Consider the following 23,796-nt stretch of genomic DNA (forward strand, 5'->3'; position numbering starts at 1 on the left):
CGTGCCACTCTCCCTGAGGCTGGGGCCCGGGCGTTCCTCCTCTGCCCCACCCCCCACCCCTGGGGACAGCGGGGCTGGGCTGACAGCTGGCCTCTTCCCTCCAGAACCTGACTCGGGAACAAGCTGACTACTGCGTCTCCCACATGAAGCCCTACGTGGACGGCAAGGGCCGCGAACTCCCCACCGCCTTCGACTACGTGGAGTTCACCCGCTCGCTCTTCGTGAACTGATCCCGCCCCCCCTGCCTTGCCTGGCCCACGCTGCTTGCCCTGCTGTCGCCTTGCTGCATGTCACCTCCTCTGTGTGCCCACGTACTCCAGTGTCACTCTCCACTGTAAGCTTGTGTCCGCTTGGCTTGGGGATAAGACTTTAGTAGAAAGGATGCTTCACTAAGCCGCTCCCGGTCCAGTGGCACCCGCCCTGTTGCTGTGGGGACCTGGATTCCTGTTGTGAAGCCAGCGGCCCCATTCCGGCTCGAGAAATCGAAGCAGCTGGCTGCTCCTTTCCTGTTCTCCCCACTTCATTTTGTTTTCATGTAAAAGACAAATAAATGACACTCCCCCAGACGCTTGTGTTGCGTTCATTCAGCTTCCATGAGAGAGCCACAGCTCGGCACAGGTGTGGCCTCACCCCGCCTGCCCCAGACTTGGGGACATTCCGCCCCCACCCACAGAGCCCCGCTGGCGCTTCCCTGTCCTCAGGTGGCCACCTCGGCTGCCAGCCGTGCCAAGTCCTCGGACTCCCGGGGCCCTTGTTCCGTGAACTCGGTGCTCAGCTGCCACACCTTTACTGTGCCCTTGGCGTCACCAGCAGCCAGGAGCTGAGTCTGCTGCCGATTAAATTCCAGACAGTAGACTGGGCTTGCATCCTGGGTCTGCTTGATTGAAACTGTGGGTTTCTGGGAGCTTTTCTGGAGATCAAACAGCTGCACGTCACCTGCAGGGGGAGAGACTCGTGGGGGCAAGAGCCTGGACAGGCCACGGCACAAAACAAGGCCACCGCCTGGAGCGGCACCCCTCCCGCCACGCGCTGTCTCCCCAGCTCCGAGGCCCAGCTCTGTGCCGCGCCCGTGCGGCGTGGGCGAGTGGGGGGCTGCTGTCCCTCCTCCTACCTTCCCCCGAAGCGGCTGCAAACACCGAGGGGCGCACTGGGGACCAGCGCACAGCAAACAGGTACTTGTGGGACAGCCGCAGGGAGGCCAGGGGCTGGGCCTGCAACAGGGAGTACAGGTGGATGTGGCCGTCGGTCCCCGCGCTCAGGAAGAGATGCCTAGACAGGATGCAGGGAGGCAGTGCTGGGTGTCCTGGCCCACTGGGCCTTCCTGGACGCCCCCCCCAAACCAGGGATCCCCTTAGGGAGCGAGGGGCCGATGCCCTGGACCCAACCCCCAGCGCTCTGGGCACAAGGGCTCCCGTGGGGGAAGACCTGGGCCCACGACAGACAACAGGCCCTTCCCGCGGTTCTGTGGGACCCCCTCGCCCTCTCTGTGCCGGGGCGCTGGGGCCTTCTCTACCTGTGGAAGGGGGAACAGCTCACGGAGTAGATGGGGCCGCCGTGGGGAGAGAAGGTCAGCTGTGCTGGGGCCCGCAGGGGCACAGAGCTAGGCGTCCGGGTGAGGGCGGCCTCTTCCGCTGCCAGCGAGCACTGGAGTGGGAAGCCGCCTTCCGTGCCCAGAACAAAAAGGCTGGGGTCAAAGCTGGAGAAGGCCACCGCCGTGGCACCCACCGCGGTCTCTCCCCGGGGAGGCTGTGGAGAGATGAACGGCGGGGCAGAGCCAAGGGAATCTGGTCCCACAGTGTCCCAAAGGAGCCTGGTCCTTCAAGTGGGCGCCGTGGCCCAAGGAGGTCAAGTGGCAGGTCCTCCGCTGGTAGCACGGGTGCCCGTGCCGCCTGCCCCCTCCCACCCAGGGCTCCTCATGGAGGTCCTACGGGGGCCCCAAGTACCTTCTTCAGCTTGCTGTTCCTCGGGAGCTGCTGCACGACCAGGGCGAAGCCCTCCGTCAGCTGCAGCCGGCCCGCGCCGACGCCCTGCCAGAGCAGCACCCTCCCGTCCGTGGCCACGCTCAGCACCTGGAATCGGTGGCCGTGCCGGGGCTCGGGCAGCCAAACCACCTGGGGCACCAGGATGCGGGACCAAGGTCAGGGAAGCACTGCTCGCTCCCCAGACTGCCTCCACCTCCCAGCAAGACCAACAGTCACCCTCCGTCCTCCCTCCACCCCTTCTAGGAAAGCGAGAGGGAGAATTCTGGGGGAGGCCCAGAGCCACCTCACACACCAGGGGGCAGTGCCAAGGGTTCTGAGCTCCGTCCCTGAGCCCGGGCAGGCCAGAACAGCTGGGAGCCTCTTGTGGCAGCTTGGGGGGGTGGGGGGTGGGGCAGCTGGGGGGGGCTCCTGCCGGGGGCGGGAGGTGACTCATGCCCTGGGAGCTCTGAGAACGCTGAAGGCAGCTGTCCAACTGCCAACTCCCTGGCGACCTTCTGCCATGGCTAGGCCGAGTGGGCGCCCTCTCTCCTGCTTGGTCTCCAGGAGCAGGCCTGTGACAGCCCAGCCCAGCCCCGCTCAGGCAGAAGGGGACAGTGACTCCCCGACCCAACCAACAGCCCACTGCTCTGACCTGGTACACGGGGTCTGTGTGTGTGTCGTCTGTCAGGCCCGTTCGCCAGAGCAGCGGGTCCTCGGGATGGCTCATGTCCCACACGAGCACCTCGCCACTGTACAGCCCACCTGTAGGACCAAGCGGGCCCGGGCAGGAGCCGACTCACCCAGCACCCTGGCTTCCTGGCCAAGTACCAGCCCTTTGCACCCACGGAGCCAGAATGTGGAGCCACTTCCCCAAAACCACCTGGCGGAGTCAAAGTCCTCGCCCTCTGCGCAACCCCCACACCCCAGGAAGCTTCTCCCGCTGCCTGGCTGATCTCCACAGCCCGGCGCCCTGCCACTCCCCCCAGCACAACCCCCTTTCCCAACACACGGGGCTCCTATCACCGCTGACAGCTCCCCACGGGTGCCCTCGTCACCCTCCTCTGGTCCTGACCAGGCCGTGCCCTTCCATGGCCCACACCCGGACAAGACTCAGCGAAGACCCGCTTCCTCCTCCTCCAAGCTCCATACCGGGCATCCTCGGCATCCTCACCTGAGCCCAGGGATCAGGGCCACCCAGTCTCTTCTCCCTCGCAGCAGACCTGCCCCGGCTGTGCCCCGGGGGCTGAGGGCCCAGTGGACAGCTCACCTCCGGCCGCCCTCTGCAGGGTGGGGGGAGGCAGACGCGAGGCAGGCTGAAGACTCACCTGCAACGTGGGATGGCTGCGTGGGGTGGAAAGCCAGGCTCATGACGGCGCTGGGCACCTCCACCACCGCCGACGGCTGCCAGGGCTTCAAGCCTCGCCTGTCCAGGTTCCAGGCACACACGAAGGACTTGAGTGTGCTCCAGTCCCCGTCGTCCAGCCTGCACAGGGACGAGGCTGGGTCCTCCTCACCTTGTTCCTATCACCTGACCCACCGCTTCCCCGTCACACCCAGACGGTCCTGGGTACTGAAGTGGCACGGGTGTCTCCATGGCACCCCGAGGACGTGACCTCTAGAAAAGGGCTCCCGGAACCAACGAAGGGTCCACACGATGGCAGGGAGGGGAACCGTGGCCGCAGCAGACAGCTCGTGGAGCAGAGGCAGCAGGCCCAGGCTCACTGCCCTGTGCGGACAGGTGGGCACCGGGACTCCTGTGCTCTCAGCCCTCCCTCCTCTGCTCTTTCCAGCCAACCTGGTGCCCAGGCAGCCTTGAGAATGAAAAGACTCCCAGAATAGCCAAGCTCCAAGCCAACCCTGCACCACACAGGGAAAAAGAGGCTTAGACCAGGGTCTGAGGGCCTCCCAGTGCCCTGCAGCCACTTGGCTGCCACTCACCGGCCATAGGCACAGGCCACCACAGACCCAGTGGTGTTCCAGGAGACACTGGTCACATGCAGACCCTGCCCTTGGGCTGGGGGGTAGCCCAGGGTGTGCAGACAGGTCACCTGCAAGAGACAGACCATCCCCAACCCTTAGCCCAGAGCCACCCAACAAGTGACCTTATAGCCACCTAAACAAAACCACACAAAGGCTTGGACCTCCCAAGCCATCCAGGTCCACTGCCAGGTCCTGGAGGGAAACGTGGAGGCTTCATCCAAACACCACTCCTCAGAGGATACTTCCAAAAAACCCAGAAGAGGGGCACCTGGGTGGCTCAGTTGTTAAGAGTCTGCCTTCGGCTCAGGTCATGATCCCAGGGTCCCGGGATCGAGCCCCGCATCCGGCCCCCTGCTCAGCGGGAAGCCTGCTTCTCCCTCTCCCACTCCCCCTGCTTGTGTTCCCTCTCTCGCTGGGTCTCTCTCTGTCAAATAAATAAAATCTTTAAAAAAAAACAAAAACAAAAACAGGGGCGCCTGGGTGGCTCAGTCGTTAAGCGTCTGCTTTCTGCTCAGGTCATGATCCCGGGGTCCCGAGATCGAGTCCCGCATCGGGCTCCCTGCTCGGCGGGAAGCCTGCTTCTCCCTCTCCCACTCCCCCTGCTTGTGTTCCTGCTCTTGCTGTGTCTCTGTCAAATAAATAAATAAAATCTTTAAAAAAAAAAAAAAAAAACAGAAGAAAGGATCTCCCAAACTGAGACAGATGGAGGTTCTGGATCAGAGTTAGACCCAGTTCTACACATCATTTCAAAAGTTTTGGCTTCTGGGGCGCCTGAGTGGCATAGTCGGTTAAGTGTCCAACTCTTGGTTTTGGCTCAGGTCATGATCTCAGGCTTGTGAGACTGAGCCTCGTGTCAGGCTCTGCACTGAGTGGAGCCTGCTTAAGATTCTCCCTCTCCCTCTGCCCCTCACCCCACCTCAGGAAAAAAAAAAAAAAAAGCTTTGGCTTCTGGAACTGGATGGCAGTTGATAGCTGTACAATGTGACTATGCTCAGTGCCACAGGGCTTTACAGGTAAAGGCCTGGCATCTTCTCAACCCAGAGCAGGCTGGCGCAGCACATGAGAATGCTGGCCGTGCAGGCCACCATGAGCGATCAGCCCAAGGTTTCTGGGACAGGATTTGCAGCACAGATCAAAACTCCTGTGAAAAGCTGCATACCCCCTGACCTCCCCACGACCCCATAGAAAGAAACTATCCAATGGAAAGAACCTAAAACATGTAAAAAGCCGTATGGTGGGAACCCTCACACGCCACTGGCAAGAGCGCAGAATGGCACGGCCGCCATGGGGAAACAATCTGGTGGTTCTTCCAAAGGTCAAACAGAGGCACCCTATGACCCAGCAATTCCACTCCTAGGTCCACACCCAGAGAACTGAAAACACATGTTTATCCAAAAACTTGTACAGAGATATTCACAGCATTATTCCTAACAGCCAAGATGCCCACTAGCTGATCCCTCCAGTGCGGGAAGGACTGCTGAGCCACAGGAAGGAAAACAGTGATGGCATGTGCCATAGCCGGCCTCGCGGACATTCGGCCACATGGAAGAAGCCAGTCACCGAGACCCCTCCATAGAGGATTCCATCTATGTGAAATGTCCACAAGAGACGACGCAGAGAAACAGAAAGAAGAGTAGCTGCCCGGGACCGGGGGGGAAATGAAGAGTGACTGCTGGTGGGCATGGGGTTTCTTGTGGGGGTAATGAAAATGTTCTCAAATTGTGCCAGTGTCGTACAACTCCGGGAACATAAAAACTTATTGAACTATACATTTTAAGATTTTTATCTATTTATTTGACAGAGAGAACACAAGCAGGGCAAGGAGCAGAAGCAGAGGGAGAAGCAGGGAGCCTGATGAAGGGCTCGATCCCAGGACCCTGGGATCACGACCTGAGCCGAAGGCAGACGCTTAACAGAATGAGCCACCCAGGCGCCCCTACACACTTTTTTTTTTAGTATTTTTTATTTGTATTTGAGAGAGAGTGCACGAGCGAGGGGGAGGGGCAGAGGGAGAAGGAGAAGCAGATTCCCCAATGAGCAGGGATCCTGACATGGAGCCCGATCCCAGGACCCCAAGATCACGACCTAAGCCAAAGGCAGAGGCTTAACCATCTGAGCCACCCAGGTGCCCTTGAACTGTACACTTTAAATGGGTGAATTATATGGGATGTGAATGGTATTTCGATAAATCTGTTATTTAAAACCAAAACGTATAGGGGCGCCTGGCTGGCTCAGACAGCAGAGCATGCAACTCTTAATTTCAGGCTCATAAGTTCAAGCCCCATGTTGGGTGTAGAGATTACTTAAAAATAAATAAACTAAAAAAAAAGAAGAAGAAGAAGAAGAAAAGAAAAGCTATACAGTGGGGTAGGAGGTGGAGGGAACTCAAGGAAACCTCTGGGGTCTCACCACATTCGGTTTCCTGATCTGGGTTCTGGTTCCATGAGTGTTTTCACTTCGAAAAGCCACAGGCCTGAAGTGGCAGTTTGTGCATGTTTTTATGTCACATTCAACCGAAGTTTACATTTAGAAATAAACCATATATATTAATTGTCATAACTGCAGCAACCAGTACGATTGAAAATCTGAAGATGAGACTACAAACTGCAAAGTGGGAGAAGCTGGGGACGACGGGGCAGCTCCACACCGTCTCCACACCATGGCGGGCCCAGAACAGCACAAAGGGTGAACAGACCTGCAGGGAGAACACACCTTGACAGACCTGGCACAAAAAATACAGTGTGTGGATGAAACATTCGGTGGTTTTATTTTATTTTTTTAAAGATTTTATTTACTTATTCATGAGAGACAGAGAGATAGAGGCAGAGGGAGAGGCAGGCTTCCCACGGAGCAGGGAGCCCCATGCGGGACTCGATCCCAGGACCCTGGGATCATGACCTGAGCCGAAGGCAGATGCTTAACCATCTGAGCCACCCAGGGCGCCCCCATTCGGTGGTTTTAAAAGGACAAGCGTGAAGTCTCTGTAGCCACCTGACAGCACAGAATGGGCTTTGCTCCCGACCAGAGAAGACCCGGACATCGGTCACAGTGATGCACAGCTGTCCACACACATGTGCAAAACCAGAGGAAGGAAACAACAGAGCGAGGAGATCAGAAGTTCCGGTGGGAGCCCCTGTCTCTTATCTCCGATTTCTAAGTGTTCCCCAAGGTTGTCACATTGTTTTTGGAAATCTGAAATCAGGGTTTCTCTCTGAGAGCAGCATCCCAGCCTTTCCGGAGCTGCTACAGCAGTGCCAAGGATAGCGATGAAATGTCAAGGCCAACACCTTGACGGCAGGAGAGACAGAAAAACTCCACATCAGCCAAAATAATAATTCCACTATGAGGAAATCAACAAAAAACTGATGCAAAAGAAGAACTGAGGCAGAGAGAGATTTGCTGACACTGTTAACATAACAGCAAACTCGGAAAGTTCTCTGCCCGGCCTTCTGGGAACCGCTAAGACGCGGCCTTCGGGACGCGAAGAGCGTGCGGCCCAATCCCCCGCCTGTGCACTCATTTCCGGAGGAGACCTGAGTCCCACAGGGGACTCAGATAAAGGATGGCATGTCTGTGCGGTGGGACACAGCCTGGGGCACCTTTATAGGAACTGACATGGAAAGCTCTAGCAAAGTGAGAAAAGTCATAAAGAAAATGTACGGTGCTTTCCATTTTTTGTTTAAAATGTTCGGGGTTGGGGGGAGCGCACCTGGGTGACTCAGTCAGTTAAGCGTCTGCCTTCAGCTCAGGTCATGATCCCAGGGTCCCAGGATCGAGCCCCGCATCGGGCTCCCTCCTCAGTGGGGAGTCTGCTTCTCCCTCTCTCCCTCTGCCACTCCCCCTGCTTGTGCTCTGTCAGATAAGTAGTAAATAAGATCCTTAAAAAAAAAAAATGTTGGGGCTCCTGGGTGGCTCAGTCATTGGGCATCTGCCTTCGGCTCAGGTCATGATCCCAGGGTCCTGGGATCGAGCCCCGCATCGGGCTCCCTGCTCGGCAGGAAGCCTGCTTCTCCCTCTCCCACTCCCCCTGCTTGTGTTCCCTCTCTCACTGTGTCTCCCTCTGTCAAATAAATAAATAAAATCTTTAAAAAAAAAAAAATGTTCTTTATGACAACACTAGTAACAATGCTGTGTGTGAGTGTAGCACAGGGAGGAGCTAAAGGCCCAGGAACAGGTTTTCCCTCCCCCTGTCTACACAGTGTACGCCCTGTGTTTCTGTAATGCCCAGATTTGTTATAATGAACACGTATTGTTTCTGTAGTCAGAAAACAGATATTTCGTAAAGGGAGAGAGAGTAATACACACTTGGACCAAATTATTCCATAGAAATGGGGGAAAGCACTACTAATAAAGAACAAAAGCTTAACCTCTCTAAATGCAACTGTAAAATGGAGGCGGTGGGGGATCGGCAATGGCAAGGAGAGAAGAACGCGCTGAGCTCTTACTGTTCGCCAAGCCCTTCCTGTGCGCGGCTTTACAAACATTTGGGGCCTGCCCACGCGGTGTGGCCTCGGCAACTGCTCTTCAGAGTGATTTTGAGGATTTCCCTCAAACCAATCGACTCTCGCATGCCTTCCAGTGACTTGGTGGGAAGCAGGCAGAGGAGGAGGAAGAGGGGCTAGAGCAGGGCTTCTGACTACATAGTTACTCATCTGTTTCCCGAGGAAGAAAGAATATATGAAAAAAAGTTTGGCCAAAGGCGCCTGGGTGGCTCAGTTGGTTAAGCAACTGCCTTCAGCTCAGGTCATGATCCCAGAGTCCCGGGATCGAGTCCCGCATCGGGCTCCCTGCTCAGCAGGGAGTCTGCTCCTCCCTCTGACCACTACCCCCTCTTGTGTTCTCTCTCTCAAATAAATAAAAAATTTAAAACCATATATTAAAAAAAGAAGTTTGGCCCAGAACTCCAAGGCTCTGCGGTCAGTCGGTCGGTTGAAGGCATGCAGCACTGAGCCAGCAGTCTGTCCACAGCGGAGGCTGAGGTCCAGCATGGAGCCAAACCAAGAGTCCCCCATTCATTCAGAGGCTCCCTCATCTCAAAGCCTGGGTTGTCTGTGTAGCTGGACACCTGAATATACAGGGTGACAGCTCTGAACTGAGCCTTGGCGACACTGAAGTCACTAGAGCGTGGTAGTGAAACCAAACCGGGCTCACATCCCAGCTTGGCCCGTGACAGCTGTGTGACCGTGGACAAGTCACTTAGCCTCTCTGGGCCTCCTGTATAAAATGGCAATCATCCTAGTGCTGCCTCATGAAGTCATGCCGAATGAGATGGCACAGAGAATCCTCACCGTGTGCTGCCTGGGGAGACACAGTCAGCAGTGGAGAGAATTCGGTCCAGAGTCCGACTCCCCAGGTTCAAACCTTGCCTCTACTGCTGACTAGCTCTGTGTGATCCTGGAAAAGTCACTTCAGCTCGGAGTCTCCCACCTGTACCTCCCAGTACTTCCCAGCTGTAAATGGATATTCCCCTCGATAATTTACTCTTATAAAACTATACACCTGGCAGGGGCGCCTCAATGGCTCAGTTGTTAAGCATCTGCCTTCAGCTCAGGTCGTGATCCCGGGGTCCTGGGATCGAGCCCCGCATCGGGCTCCCTGCTCCACGGGAAGCCTGCTTCTCCCTCTCCCACTCCCCCTGCTTGTGTTCCCTCTCTCGCTGTGTCTCTGTCAAATAAATAAAATCTTTAAAATAAAAAAAAACTATACACCTGGCAGACCATTGGAGCTCTTGAATGCTGTTACTATTATCGCTATTATCAGCATCTGGGCAGTGTAAAGGAAGGACTGAAAACGGGGCCAAGGCTCAAGCTGTGGCAGAGGAGGGGGGCGTCCCAGGCCGTACGGGCCCGTTCCCTACCGTCGGCTGCTGCTCGGTCCAGTTCACCTCGAAGCCATCAAAAGCGTGACTCTGCCAGTTCTTGTTCAGCTCTCGAATAACCATGGCCTCCACCCTCCGAAGAAAGGCTGCGAGCCGGGGGTCATCGTGTGAGGACACGGACGGCGCGCTGACCGGCACTGGGGCCTCCGTCTGCACCTCGGCATCCACATGCTTCCGGGTCTGGGCAGCCTTCTCAGCGGTGGCAATGCTTGCTGTCTGGCAACTTTTCTGCAGAAGATCACAACCCAGCGGTCACCACCCAGCCTCACCTGCCTGCGCACTCCCCTCCCATGCTGCCACTTACCCTCAGGCCTCTGGGCCTCCCGTCACCCTAGCTGCCCCAGTCTGTCCCTTTCCTCCTGTAACCGGCCCATCTTCCAAAGCACAAGCCCGATCCATGTGCCATGGGTGGAGATGACCCCTCAACCTTCCTATGCGCCCTGGGTCACAGTGAGAGGTCCAGGGGCAGCCAACATGCCCCAATAAGAGCCCGACCCAGGACTTTTGGTGACATTATGACACTATTTGGAGGGGATGCAGGAAATTTTTTTTTTTTTTTTAGGAGTGCCCTTTTGAAGATACTGACAATAATAAGAATCATGTCATATTAAAGCCAGTGGTGGTCACCAAAGCCAGCACATGGAAACACCTCAAACCTAGCCCCAGCAGAATGCCCCACAGCATCTGCCCGCCTTGGCAGGCACCTTCCAAACTGCCCCCATGATCAAAGGAAGCAAGTGTGTCTGTGATGAGCTAGTTGGTAGAAGGCAGGCTTCTCCCCAGCTGCCCCTTTTCTCCACCCTGCCATTTGCCTCCAATCCCTTGACCCCTGTTTAGCTGGGCACAGGGACACACAATAGATCAGCCTCTTTCTTATACGGACATGACTCACCGTTTACCAGGTGAGGGGCCCTCTACCACACAGCGTCTTACAAGCGGCCCTGCTCACACGGCCCCTCACCAGGAACCTGAACTCACAGGGCAATGACAAGGCCCAGACCCCTGTGCCCCCTACTCAGGCTTGGGGGGGACAGCACTGGGCACCAGGCCAGCACTAGTAAGCCTGAGGGAAGGGAGCTGGCCCCCCACAGGGGCAGCTCTTGCTAGAACAGGAAATACTATCCCCCCTGTTCCCCTTCACATTCCACAAAATGCTCCTTGCTTACCTACCTCCCATTAAACTGTGAGTTCCTGCAGCTTCAGAACCCTGTCTGATCTTTCTTTATATCCCCAGCACTTTGCATGGTATTTGGCGCACGGCACAAGCTCATTCATACTATATAGATATAGATATAGTTATAGTGTGTATATATATATCTGTGACACGATGTTATGTACCCGCGTGCTGACGTAACACGCGTCACACCCACCTCTCACGTACACGTGCGTGCTGACGTAACACGCGTCACACCCACCTCTCACGTACACGCGTGTGCTGACGTAACACGCGTCACACCCACCTCTCACGTACACGCGTGCTGACGTAACACGCGTCACACCCACCTCTCACGTACACGCGTGTGCTGACGTAACACGCGTCACACCCACCTCTCACGTACACGCGTGTGCTGACGTAACGCGTCACACCCACCTCTCACGTACACGCGTGTGCTGACGTAACACGCGTCACACCCACCTCTCACGTACACGCGTGCTGACGTAACACGCGTCACACCCACCTCTCACGTACACGCGTGCTGACGTAACACGCGTCACACCCACCTCTCACGTACACGCGTGTGCTGACGTAACACGCGTCACACCCACCTCTCACGTACACGCGTGCTGACGTAACACGCGTCACACCCACCTCTCACGTACACGCGTGTGCTGACGTAACACGCGTCACACCCACCTCTCACGTACACGCGTGCTGACGTAACACGCGTCACACCCACCTCTCACGTACACGCGTGCTGACGTAACACGCGTCACACCCACCTCTCACGTACATGCGTGTGCTGACGTAACACGCGTCACACCCACCACCTGTCATGTACACGCGTATACTGACGTAACACATATTATACATACCACATGTTATTTATATACATCTCCATTATGCTACACACACATTATTTACTGAGCATCCACTTGCCAGGCACTGTCTGGGTACTACAGATACAGGAGAAAACAAAATGTGCAAGATTCCTGTGCCTAAGGAGCTTCCACAGGGTTGGGGCTACACAAACAAGAAAACCCATTGACTACCTATGTGCTAAGAGCAGCAGAGGTGTGGGAGAGAAGAGAACAGCTGGGGAGGCCTCTGGGGAAATGGCACTTGAGCTGAGGTGTGAAGAACAAGCAGAGAGCTACAGGAGAGGGGCCTGGACAGGGATGGGGGGGGCGGCAGGGAGGCGAGAGCAAAACCTGCCGGTAGAAAAGGCCCCACGCTCAGAGACTGGACAGCAGGCAGCGCGCCCGGCCGCAGAGGATGAGGAAGGTGGCACACAAGCAAGGGCAAAGCCAGGAGCTGTCTGAGAGCCAGGACGAGCGGGACTTTCTCTCTGTGTGTGAGCCCCAGGGTGGCCGTAAGCAAGGCCATGCCTGTCTGGCTGCTCAGGGAGAAGTGAGGAGCAGAGCGCAGGTGTGACAACCAGTGGATGTGATGGCAGATTCTGGGAGAAGAGAACACAGAAGTAGTTCTGTTGAGCCTCCTCCAGACTGAGATGCCTCCCCACCATCCACATGGAGGCGTCAAGGAGTCCCGAAAGCGGTCAAAAGGCACGAGGCTCTGGAGAGCATCCAGCAGAGATGTGACCTGAAGCCACGGCACTGGAGGAGTCCCCCAATACCAGTGGAGTGTGCACACAGAGGAATTCATGGATGGGCACGGGGATCAGAAAGTATACAGGCTGGGGCGCCTCGGGGGCTCAGTCGTTGGGCGTCTGCCTTTGGCTCGGGTCGTGATCCCAGGGTCCTGGAATCGAGCCCCGCATCGGGCTCCCTGCTCGGCGGGAAGCCTGCTTCTCCCTCTCCCCCTCCCCCTGCTTGTGGTCCTTCTCTGTGTCTCTGTCAAATAAATTAATAAACTCTTAAAAAAAAAAAAAGTATACAGGCCAAGAGATGGTGGGTGAAAATCATCGAAGTTCCTGAAGCCACGATGATGGTAAGAGTGTCGGTCACTAAGTGCTCACTCAGGCACTGTCCCCAAAGCACTACCCGTATCTTATTCATGCTCACAACCACCCTATGAAGAAAATCCTACCTTTGCATTACTACTCTTGGCAACCGAGGCACAGAGAAGTAACTCACCCAAGGTCACACAGCACAGAAGTGATCGCAGTGGAGCCTGAATCCAGGTAGTCGGACCTGTGACACCAAACTGTGTCTAAGTCAATGGTGTTCTCACCCAAACAGTCCAACGTACCTGGCCATTGATCACATCCGATGAACGCAGAAAAATGTTTTTTTTTTTTTAAAGATTTTATTTATTTATTTGACAGAGAGAGACACAGCGAGAGAGGGAACACAAGCAGGGGGAGAGGGAGAGGGAGGAGCCCGCCGAGTGGGGACCCCGATGCGGGACCCGATCCCAGGACCCTGGGATCATGACCTGAGCCGAAGGCAGACGCTTAACGACTGAGCCACCCAGGCGCCCCGCAGAAATATGTTTCTAAAAGAATGTTAACCCTGGGCGCCTGGGTGGCTCAGTTGGTTAAGCGACTGCCTTCGGCTCAGGTCATGATCCTGGAGTCCCGGATAGAGCCCCACACTGGGCTCCCTGCTCAGCAGGGAGTCTGCTTCTCCCTCTGACCCTCTTCCCTCTCGTGCTCTCTATCTCTCATTCTCTCTCTCTAATAAATAAAATCTTTAAAAAGAATGTTAACCCAGTGTCTTAATGTAAAACAAAAATGTCCACAAGAGGCAGTGAGCTGTCACCTTTCCAGCTATCTCTACTAATATTTGTTTGCTGCTTGTTTATTCAGGCAAACAACAAATGTCAAAACACTAGGGAAAATTTAGGGAGAAAAAAACTTAAAACCAATGATACTAGGGGCAACTGGGTGCCTCAGATGGTTAAGCATCTGCCTTTGGCTCAGGTCATGATCTCAGGGTCCTGGGATCGAGTCCCACATCAAGGAGCCTGCTTCTCCCTCTGCCTGCCACTCCCCCTGCTTGTACTCTCCCTCTCTCTCTCTCTCTGGCAAATAAATAAATAAAATCTTAAAAAAAAAAAAAGATACTGCACCCGCAACTTTTTTTTCCTGTGAATTGGCAGGAAACCACCATTACTCTTTTCCCTCTGGGACACCGAAGTAGGTTCCCATGGTTCAAGATCCAAGTATCGGGTCTGACCTTGACCCGGCCCATATCGTCTGGGGATGGAGCCCCAAACCTCCAGAAGGGAAGGGACCACCATTGCTCAAGGCCACCTCATATACATTGGTGCCTTCCGTGCCAGGCAGTGTGTGGCTGGGCTGAGGCTCCCATCTGAGATGTCAGGGAAGAAGTCAGGGCTGAATGGAATCCCTGCTTCCTAGGCCTCGGCAGGGCCAGGAAGGAGAGTGTTAGGGATGCTGGTCTGCAGCCTGCCTCCCACACCTCGGAGGCAGAGGTGCTGCAGGGGAAACGGGGTGGGGGGGGGAGTGGGGGGTGCTGGGGCCAGACTTTAATCACACACAAAACAATTCCCAAACCGAGATCACCAGGCTCCATGCTCTGGAGTCTGAAGCCCCGGTGACCTCCAGCGGAGAGGAAAGCAATGAGACAGCGAGCAGAGTCCAGGATGAGAGCCAGCTCTCCCGCCCCAAGAGAGAGCCTGCAGATACCCAGAATGTCAGGACTCCTACCCAAGCCACAAAACAGGCCCCAACACCAGGACTGCAGCTTTTGACTGGATAGGAAGTAGACACTAACCTAGGCTGGGCCAATCAAGCTCTCTCAGGGAAACTCATGACGAAGGCAAAGATTTCACAAGTTAAACAGCACAGGCCTGGAACTGAAACTTGGAAACTCTGGGCCTCGACACTTAGCCACTGCCACAATGCGACCAGGAGACAAGCAGAGACAGGCCTCAGGGGATGCATAGCCACAGCAGAGCTGAGAGGCAGACAGCCCCCAAAGCCTCCTGGATTCCTCAGGACCAGCTGCACCTCCATGCAGAGGCCCAGGAGACCCCTGCATCCTGAAGAGAAGTGCCTGGCCGGTTTCTGTCACTTGCTATCACAATGAACCCTAGGAAGGCTCCCTGACCCCCAGACTGCCACCCCTCAAGGCCTCACTTCTGAAATAAGGGGTCTCTGGCTGGCATCTAGGACTGGCCGATCAATTTCAGGAACACTCATAATGACAGAGGAAATGGCCCCACTGGGTCCAGTGACCGGCCCCCACCCCAGGCCCAAAGAGGTGTGCTGACAGAATCCTGGGCTCTGCCCTACCTTAAGGGTCAAAGACTGACCAGTGTCAGTGTAACTGTGCTGATGTGTGACTCAGTCGTTCAGAAACTGGCCAGCTAGAGAAATCCACCAGGGGATATCAATATGGGGCAGGCCAACTTGAAAGTCATGAGTAGAATAGTCACTTTCATGTTAAAAATACACATTCTAGGGGCACCTGGCTGTCTCAGTCAGTAGAGCACGCAACTCTTGATCTTGGGGTCATGAGTTCAAGCCCCACGCTGGATGTAGAGATGGATATGGGGCGCCTGGGTGGCTCAGTTGGTTAAGCATCTGACGCTTGATTTCATCTCAGGTCATAATCTCAGGGTCGTGAAATCAAGCCCCCCATCTAGTTCTGTGCCAGGCGTGGACGTTGCTTAAGATTCTCTCTCTCCCTCTCAAGAAAAAAAAAAAAGATATTGGGGCACCTGGGTGGCTCAGTCGCTAAGCGTCTGCCTTCAGCTCAGGTCATGGTCCCAGGGTCCTGGGATCGAGCCCCGCATCGGGCTCCCTGCTCGGCGGGAAGCCTGCTTCTCCCTCTCCCACTCCCCCTGCTTGTGTTCCCTCTCTCGCTGTGTCTCTCGGTCAAATAAATAAAATCTTTATTTAAAAAAAAAAGATAGACAAAATATATACATTCTAGATCTCCTTGACTCTAGGATGTATTGATTATAAAGCCTTCCAATTATTTAAGAGTAGCTCTTCAGGGAGAAACTGTATTAAATACACAGTTCATTTGTGAGACACACCGAATTTTAAGATCTGTTAAAAAGGCTGGGGGTGGACGTGTGTCCTCTAATCGAGGAAATACATCAGCATAGAAAGAATGTGTGTTTGAAGGTCTGGGATGATGTGCAGTGAGAGGCCCAGTCCCCATTACTCCCCTGGGTAGTAACCACGACCAGCAAATACCAGAAGCATACCACCTCTCACTTCACCCTCCCAACCAGCCTGAGCCAGCACATCTGACTCCAGGGTGGAAAGGGACCTCAAAGACCATTCTAGACCTGCATTCTCAATGGGCAGGCCCCAGAATCACCTGGAAGCTTGCTAAAACACAAGCTGCCACCTCCTGGAGGTGTTCCTGAGTGTACTGCGCTAACAGGCCCCCGGTGATGCTGACGCTGCAGGTGTGGGGGGGGCTGTTACTCAGACCCCACATGTGGGCCCCACCCGTTTATGTGCCTCCCAGGGCTACGGCATCTGAGGTGCATCACCTTTTACCCGCCCGCCCCCCCTGCCCCAGTACAGACCGCGCTCACGTTCCTCCCCTTTCTAACATCTCCGCTACTCTGGGGGCTGGGGCTTCACCTGGGGTCAGGTAGCACATGGCTCATCCCCAGAGGGTGGGGAATGCTGTCGAGCCCACCCGAGGGATGCTGCTGGGCACGCGTGGGGGGAGTGGCTTGTCTCTGTCACCTCATCACCTCCAGCAAGGCCACTTCCTCTCGTCCTCCCCAGAGTCTCCTTTTCCTCAGGTTGCTGTCACCCCAAGGCCTCCCTTCTTCCACCTCCTTCCCCATCGGGTCCTGCACACCTGAGAAGGCAGGTGTGACGGCAGCAGAGAGGCCCCCGGCCTAGGTCAGCGGCTCTCCATGCGCGACTCGCGCTCGCTGCAAAGCCCACGTGCGAGCCCCACCTCGATTTGACCCAGGTGTGAGGCGCAATTCACCACTAATGAGCAGACAAGGTGCGGCGGGAATGTCTTGGGTGCAAAGTTGAGCTGAGCGGGCTTCGTGATGCAGCATGGACAACAGTCCCAGGACACCTCCACGAGCGTGGAGTAACTGAGCCTGGAACCGACATTAAGGCACAACCTCCTGTTCAGATGAACTCGTCTCTTGACCGTATCAGAGCCACAAACAGCTATTCGAGGGATGACGAAAGCCGGGAGCCAGCCACGTGCGGAGGGCAACAGCAGACATTTCCATAGAAGCTGGGAGCCGCCGAGGTGCTAGACCACCTTGGAGCTACAATTAATCTTGGTGTCGTCTTAGCCTCTTCATCTCTTCTCATGCTCTTTGAAAAAAAAAAAATCTAGTATCGACACTGTCTAGCAAACTCAAAGGTAGAGAACCACAGACTGAATTCTCCTTGAAAATCATTAAGAGGCCAGGCCCCAGGTTAAAAAAAAACAAAACAAAACACCTTCCAGCAGGGGGTGACATAGGCTACAGAAGCCACCAGGGCGTCAAAGCAGCAGCCAGTCAGGGAAGGAGGAAGAGCCCGCAGGTAGGCAGCTAATTTAATTCAAAGCAGGAGAGAAGAGATGTACCCTGTGTGGGATAACAGCACACAGGAAAATTATTCAATCCAGTGTTTCCTGGGTGCCTTTGGGAGGTACAAAAGTACACAAGACTCACTCCCCTGCCCTCTGGGAGCTCACAGTCCAAGGAAGACAGACCTGAATGTCCAAAATGCATCCCATGAATGAAAAAGTTCTGGAACTAGATAGTGATGCTTGTTGGCACTTTGTGAATGTACTTGACACCATTCATCTGTACACTTAAAAACAGTAAAATTTCTATTTTATGTCTCCTGCCACAATTTTATTTATTTTTAAGTAATCTCTATGTCCAACATGGAGCTCGAACCCACGACCCTGAGATCAAGACTCACATGCTCTACCACTGAGCCAGCCAGGTGCCCCACCACAATTTTTTTAAAAAAGGAAAAAAACACACCCCACATTTTCCTAGGATCAGAATCGGGCTTCAGAAAGGTAATGCTGTTGGAAAGGAGGATGCCTTCAATTGGTGGTCTCAAATTTTGCTACCCATTATAATGAATGACCTGGGAAGCTTTGATAAAATCAGATTCCCACGTCACACCACATACCAATTAAGCTGAAATCGCTGAATGTAGGACCCAGACGTCCATATTTTTCAAGAGTCTCCAGGACATTCCAGTGTCAGCCAAGTTTGAGAAATAACGGATGAGCAAAGAGGGATAATTACATACCCTCCATCTCAGGCAGCTAGACGGCTGCCTGACACTCCCATACCATCCACCTGAGCAGCTCTAGGCTTTCAAACTGCTTTCTTACCCACAATCTCATTTAACCCCTCAGGAAGTATTCTCACAAGGACCCACTTCGCAGAAGAAGAGATCATGTGACTGGCCCAAAGCCCTAAAGAGTGTGTGCACCCCGGTCTCAGACCAAAGTCCAAGACATTATCCCTCTGTGAACAGATTGGAATATGACAAGAAGTCAGGCCAAAGACCATTAATATTAAAACAAAAAAAGGGGCACCTGGCTTGTGAGTTCGAGCCCCACATTGGGGGTAGAGATTACTTAAAAAATACAATCTTAAAAAAAAAATTTTTAAAGGGGCACTTGGGTGCCTTAGTCGGTTCAGTGTCTGACTCTTGGTTTCCACTCAGGTCATAATCTCAGGGTCATGGGGTCAGGCCCCGCACCCAGTGGGGAGTCTGCTAGAGAGTCTCTCTCCCTCTCCTTCCCACCCTCTCTCTCTCTAAAATAAATAAATCTTTAAAAAAAAATTTTTTTAGGGGTGCCTGCGTGGCTCAGTCGTTAAGTGTCTGCCTTGGGCTCAGGTCATGACCCGAATCGAGCCCCGCTCGGGCTCCCTGATCCGCGGGAAGCCTGCTTCTCCCTCTCCCACTCCCCCTGCTTGTGTTCCCTCTCTCACTGTGTCTCTGTCAAATAAATAAATAAAACCTTTTAAAAATAAATAAATAGGGCGCCTGGGTGGCTCAGTTGGTTAGGCGACTGCCTTCGGCTCAGGTCATGATCCTGGAGTCCCGGGATCGAGTCCCATGTCGGGCTCCCCGCTCAGCGGGGAGTCTGCTTCTCCCTCTGACCCTCTTCCCTCTCGTGCTTTCTATCTCTCATTCTCTCTCTCTAATAAATAAATAAAATCTTTAAAAAAAGATATTAAAAAATAAATAATAAATTTTTTAAAGAGAAAAGAAATTCATCACTGGAACGTGGAAGTACATTCAAATATTGCACCACTACATGGGCCAACCAGAGACGAATGTTCAACTTTTCCAAAAAGACTTTAAAAAAAAAAATTAAGGGGGCGCCTGGGTGGCTCAGTCGGTTAAGCGTCTGCCTTCGGCTCAGGTCATGATCCCAGGGTCCTGGGATCGAGCCCCGCATCGGGCTCCCTGCTCCGCGGGAAGCCTGCTTCTTCCTCTCCCACTCCCGCTGCTTGTGTTCCCTCTCTCGCTGTCTCTCTGTCAAATAAATAAATAAAATCTTAAAAAAAAAAAATTAAGGAAGTGTATTTAAAAATTAGCTTAAAAATTTTTTAAGTAAATAAGTAAAAGTTAGCTAAAACCCTCACCATGGGGTTTACTGATAAAAGAAAAATTGGAAACTGCCTAAAAACCCACCAAAAGAGAATGGTTAAATAAAATGAAATTACAAAAAAAAATTTTTTTATTTTTTTTTTTTAAAGATTTTATTTGTTTGAGCGAGAGAGAATGAGAGATAGAGAGCACGAGAGGGAAGAGGGTCAGAGGGAGAAGCAGACTCCCCGCTGAGCAGGGAGCCCAATGCGGGACTCGATTCCGGGACTCCAGGATCATGACCTGAGCCGAAGGCAGTCGCTTAACCAACTGAGCCAGCCAGGCGCCCACAAAAAAAAAAAAAAATTTTTAACGTGGAAATTTGTTGCGGTCTACAAAATGTTGTGTAGTGTGATTCCATTTTTTTTTTTTTTTAAACAGACAACACAGTTGTGACAAGTGCAAACCAAATGTCTGGGGAATTGGGTGATTTTTTTTTTTTTTTAAGATTTTATTTATTTGACAGAGAGAGACATAGCGAGAGAGGGAACACAAGCAGGGGGAAGTGGGAGAGGGAGAAGCAGGTCTCCTGCGGAGCAGGGAGCCCGATGTGGGGCTCGATCCCAGGACCCTGAGATCATGACCTGAGCCGAAGGCAGACGCCCAACCACTGAGCCACCCAGGCACCCCGGAATTGGGTGATTTTTATTTCCGTTTTTTGTGTGTGTGCAGCCAGGTTTTTTCTACATTTTGGACACATTAACTTCTATAAAGAGAAAAAAGTTAATTTGGAAAAAGCAGTTTACCTCCTTCTTCCGACCCCTGCAACGTTCTTACAACTTAATCAAAAATCTCCTTCAATAAGACAGGAGATGCTAGTCCAAGGAAATCACCCTCACAGATGAAAGCTCTTAAACCTCAAGAGTTTGAATTTGTTCTTAGAATCCTACAGGTTAAGGGCGCCTGGGTGGCTCAATCGTTAAGCGTCTGCCTTCGTCTCAGGTCATGATCCCATGGTCCTGGGATCGAGTCCCACGTCGGGCTCCCTGCTCGGCGGGAAGTCTGCTTCTCCCTCTCCCACTTCCCCCTGCTTGTGTTCCCTCTCTCACTGTGTCTCTCTCTGTCAAATAAATAAAATCTTAAAAAAAAAAAAAAGAATCCTACAGGTGAAAACTATAGTCACAAGAAAATGAAAAAAAAAAAGAAAGAAAGAAAATGTACCTGCCTCCATTTCATTCTCTAAGAAGAAAAAAAGACTGAATCGTGGTATCCAACCTAAAGTCTTCTAGAATCTGGGTCTTCGGCAAACAAGAGTTATTTCAAGTGTTCTTAAAGGCCAGTAAATGTGAATTATATGTTTACCTGTGATAAGGATGGAGAGATTTAACTTAAATTTAACTTATTTATAAATATCCACTTGGCTTTGCACTACAATGTTTCTAGGCAGCACGGTTAGGTGCGGAGTGCTTTGAAGCCACATCAAATCCTGGCCTGAGACCTGCGTGCAGACTGTTGACCTGAGGCAAGAAACCCGTCTTCAGGAGTAAGACTTCACGGAAAGCTCACTGGTGTTGGTGAGGACCTAAGCTCTGCAGGTTTGGCCACTCCCGTGGCAAGCTAAGTTTTCTCTTCTGGTAAATGTGCAGCACCCTACAATGCTCCCCATCTTCACCGAGGAAAAGCCAACATCCTTACAGTGATCTGCAAGACCCTACTTGACCTGCCTCGGCTTACCCACTCTGACTTCAACTGGGACCATTTCCCTTTCTCTCATTCCTCCCCAGCGCGGCTGCCTCCTCAAACACACAAGATCTGCTCCAACCCCAGGGCCTTTGCACTTGCAGTTTGCCCTGCCTGGCTGCTCTACCTCAGGAATCCACTTGGCTAACACTCCCACTCCTCTAATGTCACCTTCTCAATGAGGCCCACCTACCCCCTCACTCTCCAACCCAGTCCCTCCAATCCCTCACCCTCCTTTTACTTTCTTCGGTGGCACTACTCACCTCCTAACGAACACACAGCATAATTTACTGATTACATGGGTTGCCTATTCGCTGTGCCCTACAAACGGCCCCACGTCAGCTCCAGGAGGGAAGAGCTCTTGGCACACAGCAGGCCCTCAAAGTCTGCGCAAAGACCCCTGAGGAGAAGACCTGGCGCCCAGGAGCCCTGCCCCTCAATTCCTCAAAAGAACCTCTCTGCGTGTGCTTTTGATTACGCTCCTAGAAAACCGGCGTATTTCGACCTTGAAATGCAATCGTCTTTTTTTAAAGAAAATGTAGTTGGAAATGCCTAAAAACGGCGGTTCACATAAAATCCTTCAAAACACGGGATCTTCAGAAGTCTTAAGGAAAAACCCCTTATGTCGTTGTTCAGAGTCTGAGGAAACGCACCGGAATACCGCAAGGGTTCGGTCTGTGGGTGAAAATACAAAAATAACCCGGTGGCACGCCAGAACTTAGCCCGGACACCGCGCGCGGACCCTCGCCTCCTGCCCGCATCGCCCCTCACCGTCTCCCGGCGGATGCCCTGGACGCCCCTCCACTGCGAGGGCACAGACGCCACGCCCAGGGTCTCGTCCTGCAGCGGCCCAGGCCGCCCGGGCCCCTCGGCGCTCGCAGCCCCGCCTGTCGCCAGCGTCTCAGCTCCCGCACTTCCCGCCCGGCCGAGCTGCCTGGGCTGCGCGCGGGTTGCCATGGAGATAGCTCCGCCCTGTCGCGCCTGCGCACTCCGACGTGACCTTCGCCCCTGCGCCTCCAAAGCGGAAGACAGGGGAGGTGAGGCTATCCCCACCATTTTTGAATTGGTCAGACCGCCTCCTCCAAGACGTGAGAGAACAAGATAAATTATTATTTTCGGTCAGTAGGAGACAAGCCTGGCCAGTTTTGGATACTTCATCCCAGTAGGGGCACGCTTGGGCATGCGCGGCTACTCCTGGGTTAGGGGAGGGAAGGGCGGAAGTACAGCACCGTGCCAGGCTCAAAGATGGCGCTGAGCGGCCAGACGCAGAGGCGAAGACGGGAGGCTGCGAGGACGGGAGGCTGCGATCGTGGCGGGCTGACGAGTTGTGGGGCCTGGGAGTTGCAGAGCCCGCTGAGAAGTTGGGTGCTCGCAGTTGGCGGCCACCCCGAGTCCATGTGCTCGCCCTCTGATCCTCAGTCTCTGCCGTGATAAAATAATGATTTAAAATATCCATCTGCGGGGCGCCTGGGTGGCTCAGTTGGTTAAGCGACAGCCTTCGGCTCAGGTCGTGATCCTGGAGTCCCGGGATCGAGTCCCGCATCTGGCTCCCTGCTCAGCGGGGAGTCTGCTTCTCCCTCTGACCCTCCCCCCTCATGTGCGCGCGCTCTCTCTCTCTCTCTCTCTCTCTCTCTCTCTCTCATTCTCGCTCTCTCAAATAAATAAATAAATAAAATATTTAAAAAATATATCCATCTGCGGAGGTAGAGTTTGGTTGGATAATTGGAAGGCACAAATGAGATCGAATATAGAAAAAATGCTTGTTAAATCGAAATTAAAGGCCCACATAACTACCACTTACTGAGTGTCGATCGTGAGTCAGGCAGAGCCCAGAGGTGTATGTATGTTGAACTTATTAAATGTCCTCTTTGATAGACCGGGTACCTCTTCAGGCCTTGGTTTCCTAGCTGTCAAATGAAGCTACTAAGACTGGACCCGCTTGACTTGACCAAGGAAGGTAAATATTTCAGGAAGAGAAGAGTGGTCAGAGGTATTAAATGGCCCAAACAGGTCAATGTAGATAAGACCCAAAAATAGATCAATCACTGAAACTGACACTCTGGATGATATCTGATGACCTTAGTGAGAATAATTTCAGTGGAGTAGGGGGAACAAAAGCCGGCCTGCAGAGGCTATAAGAATGAAAGAAGGAAGTAGAGAAAGTAGGGCGCCTGGGTGGCTCAGATGGTTGGGTGTCTGCCTTCAGCTCAGGTGGTGATCCCAGGGTCCTGGGATCGAGGCTCGCTCCTGGCTCCGTGGGGAGCCTGCTTCTCTCTCTGCCTGATCATGCTCTCTCTCTCTCTCTCTGTTATCTCTGTGTCTCAAATGAATCAATAAAATCTTAAAAAAAAAAGGAAGTAGACAAAGTAATGGACATTATCAAGCAGTTAAAGACAGGAAGTAGGTGTGAGTGTAAATTGGTAAAACCTAATTGGAGGGTGGGGCGCCTGGGTGGCTCAATCGTTAAGCGTCTGCCTTCGGCTCAGGTCGTGATCCCAGGATGCCGGGCTCCCTGCTCGGCGGGGAGCCTGCTTCTCCCTCTCCCACTCCCCCTGCTTGTGTTCCCTCTCCCTCTGTCTCTGTCTCTGTCTCTCTCTGT

The 23,796-nt window shown here is 53.5% G+C and overlaps 2 protein-coding genes across 10 annotated transcripts in view; one reads left to right on the plus strand and one right to left on the minus strand.

The window, feature by feature from the left end:
* Positions 1-566, plus strand: part of SPTAN1 (spectrin alpha, non-erythrocytic 1) — a 60,867-nt gene extending 60,301 nt beyond the window's left edge. For all 9 annotated transcript variants that reach the window (XM_028107815.2, XM_028107817.2, XM_028107816.2 and 6 more), the window contains one exon: positions 105-566. In XM_028107815.2, coding sequence (XP_027963616.1) covers positions 105-230 — 126 coding nt within the window. In that variant the 3' untranslated portion in view covers positions 231-566. The remainder of the gene's footprint in view (positions 1-104) is intronic.
* On the minus strand, positions 565-22,154 carry DYNC2I2 (dynein 2 intermediate chain 2). Its single transcript, XM_028107821.2, has 9 exons — positions 21,969-22,154; positions 9,799-10,047; positions 3,900-4,009; positions 3,287-3,444; positions 2,614-2,723; positions 1,944-2,111; positions 1,514-1,746; positions 1,112-1,269; positions 565-936 (listed from the first exon to the last, which is right to left on the minus strand). The coding sequence occupies exons 1-9, from the start codon at positions 22,152-22,154 to the stop codon at positions 698-700; spliced, it is 1,611 nt and encodes a 536-aa protein (XP_027963622.1). The 3' UTR covers positions 565-697.
* Between the last annotated feature and the right edge of the window lie 1,642 nt (positions 22,155-23,796).

Source organism: Eumetopias jubatus, unplaced genomic scaffold, assembly GCF_037043125.1.
Source record: "Eumetopias jubatus isolate StellerSeaLion01/CBP00866 unplaced genomic scaffold, mEumJub1_p1.0 scaffold_15, whole genome shotgun sequence".
Lineage (NCBI taxonomy): Eukaryota > Metazoa > Chordata > Mammalia > Carnivora > Otariidae > Eumetopias > Eumetopias jubatus.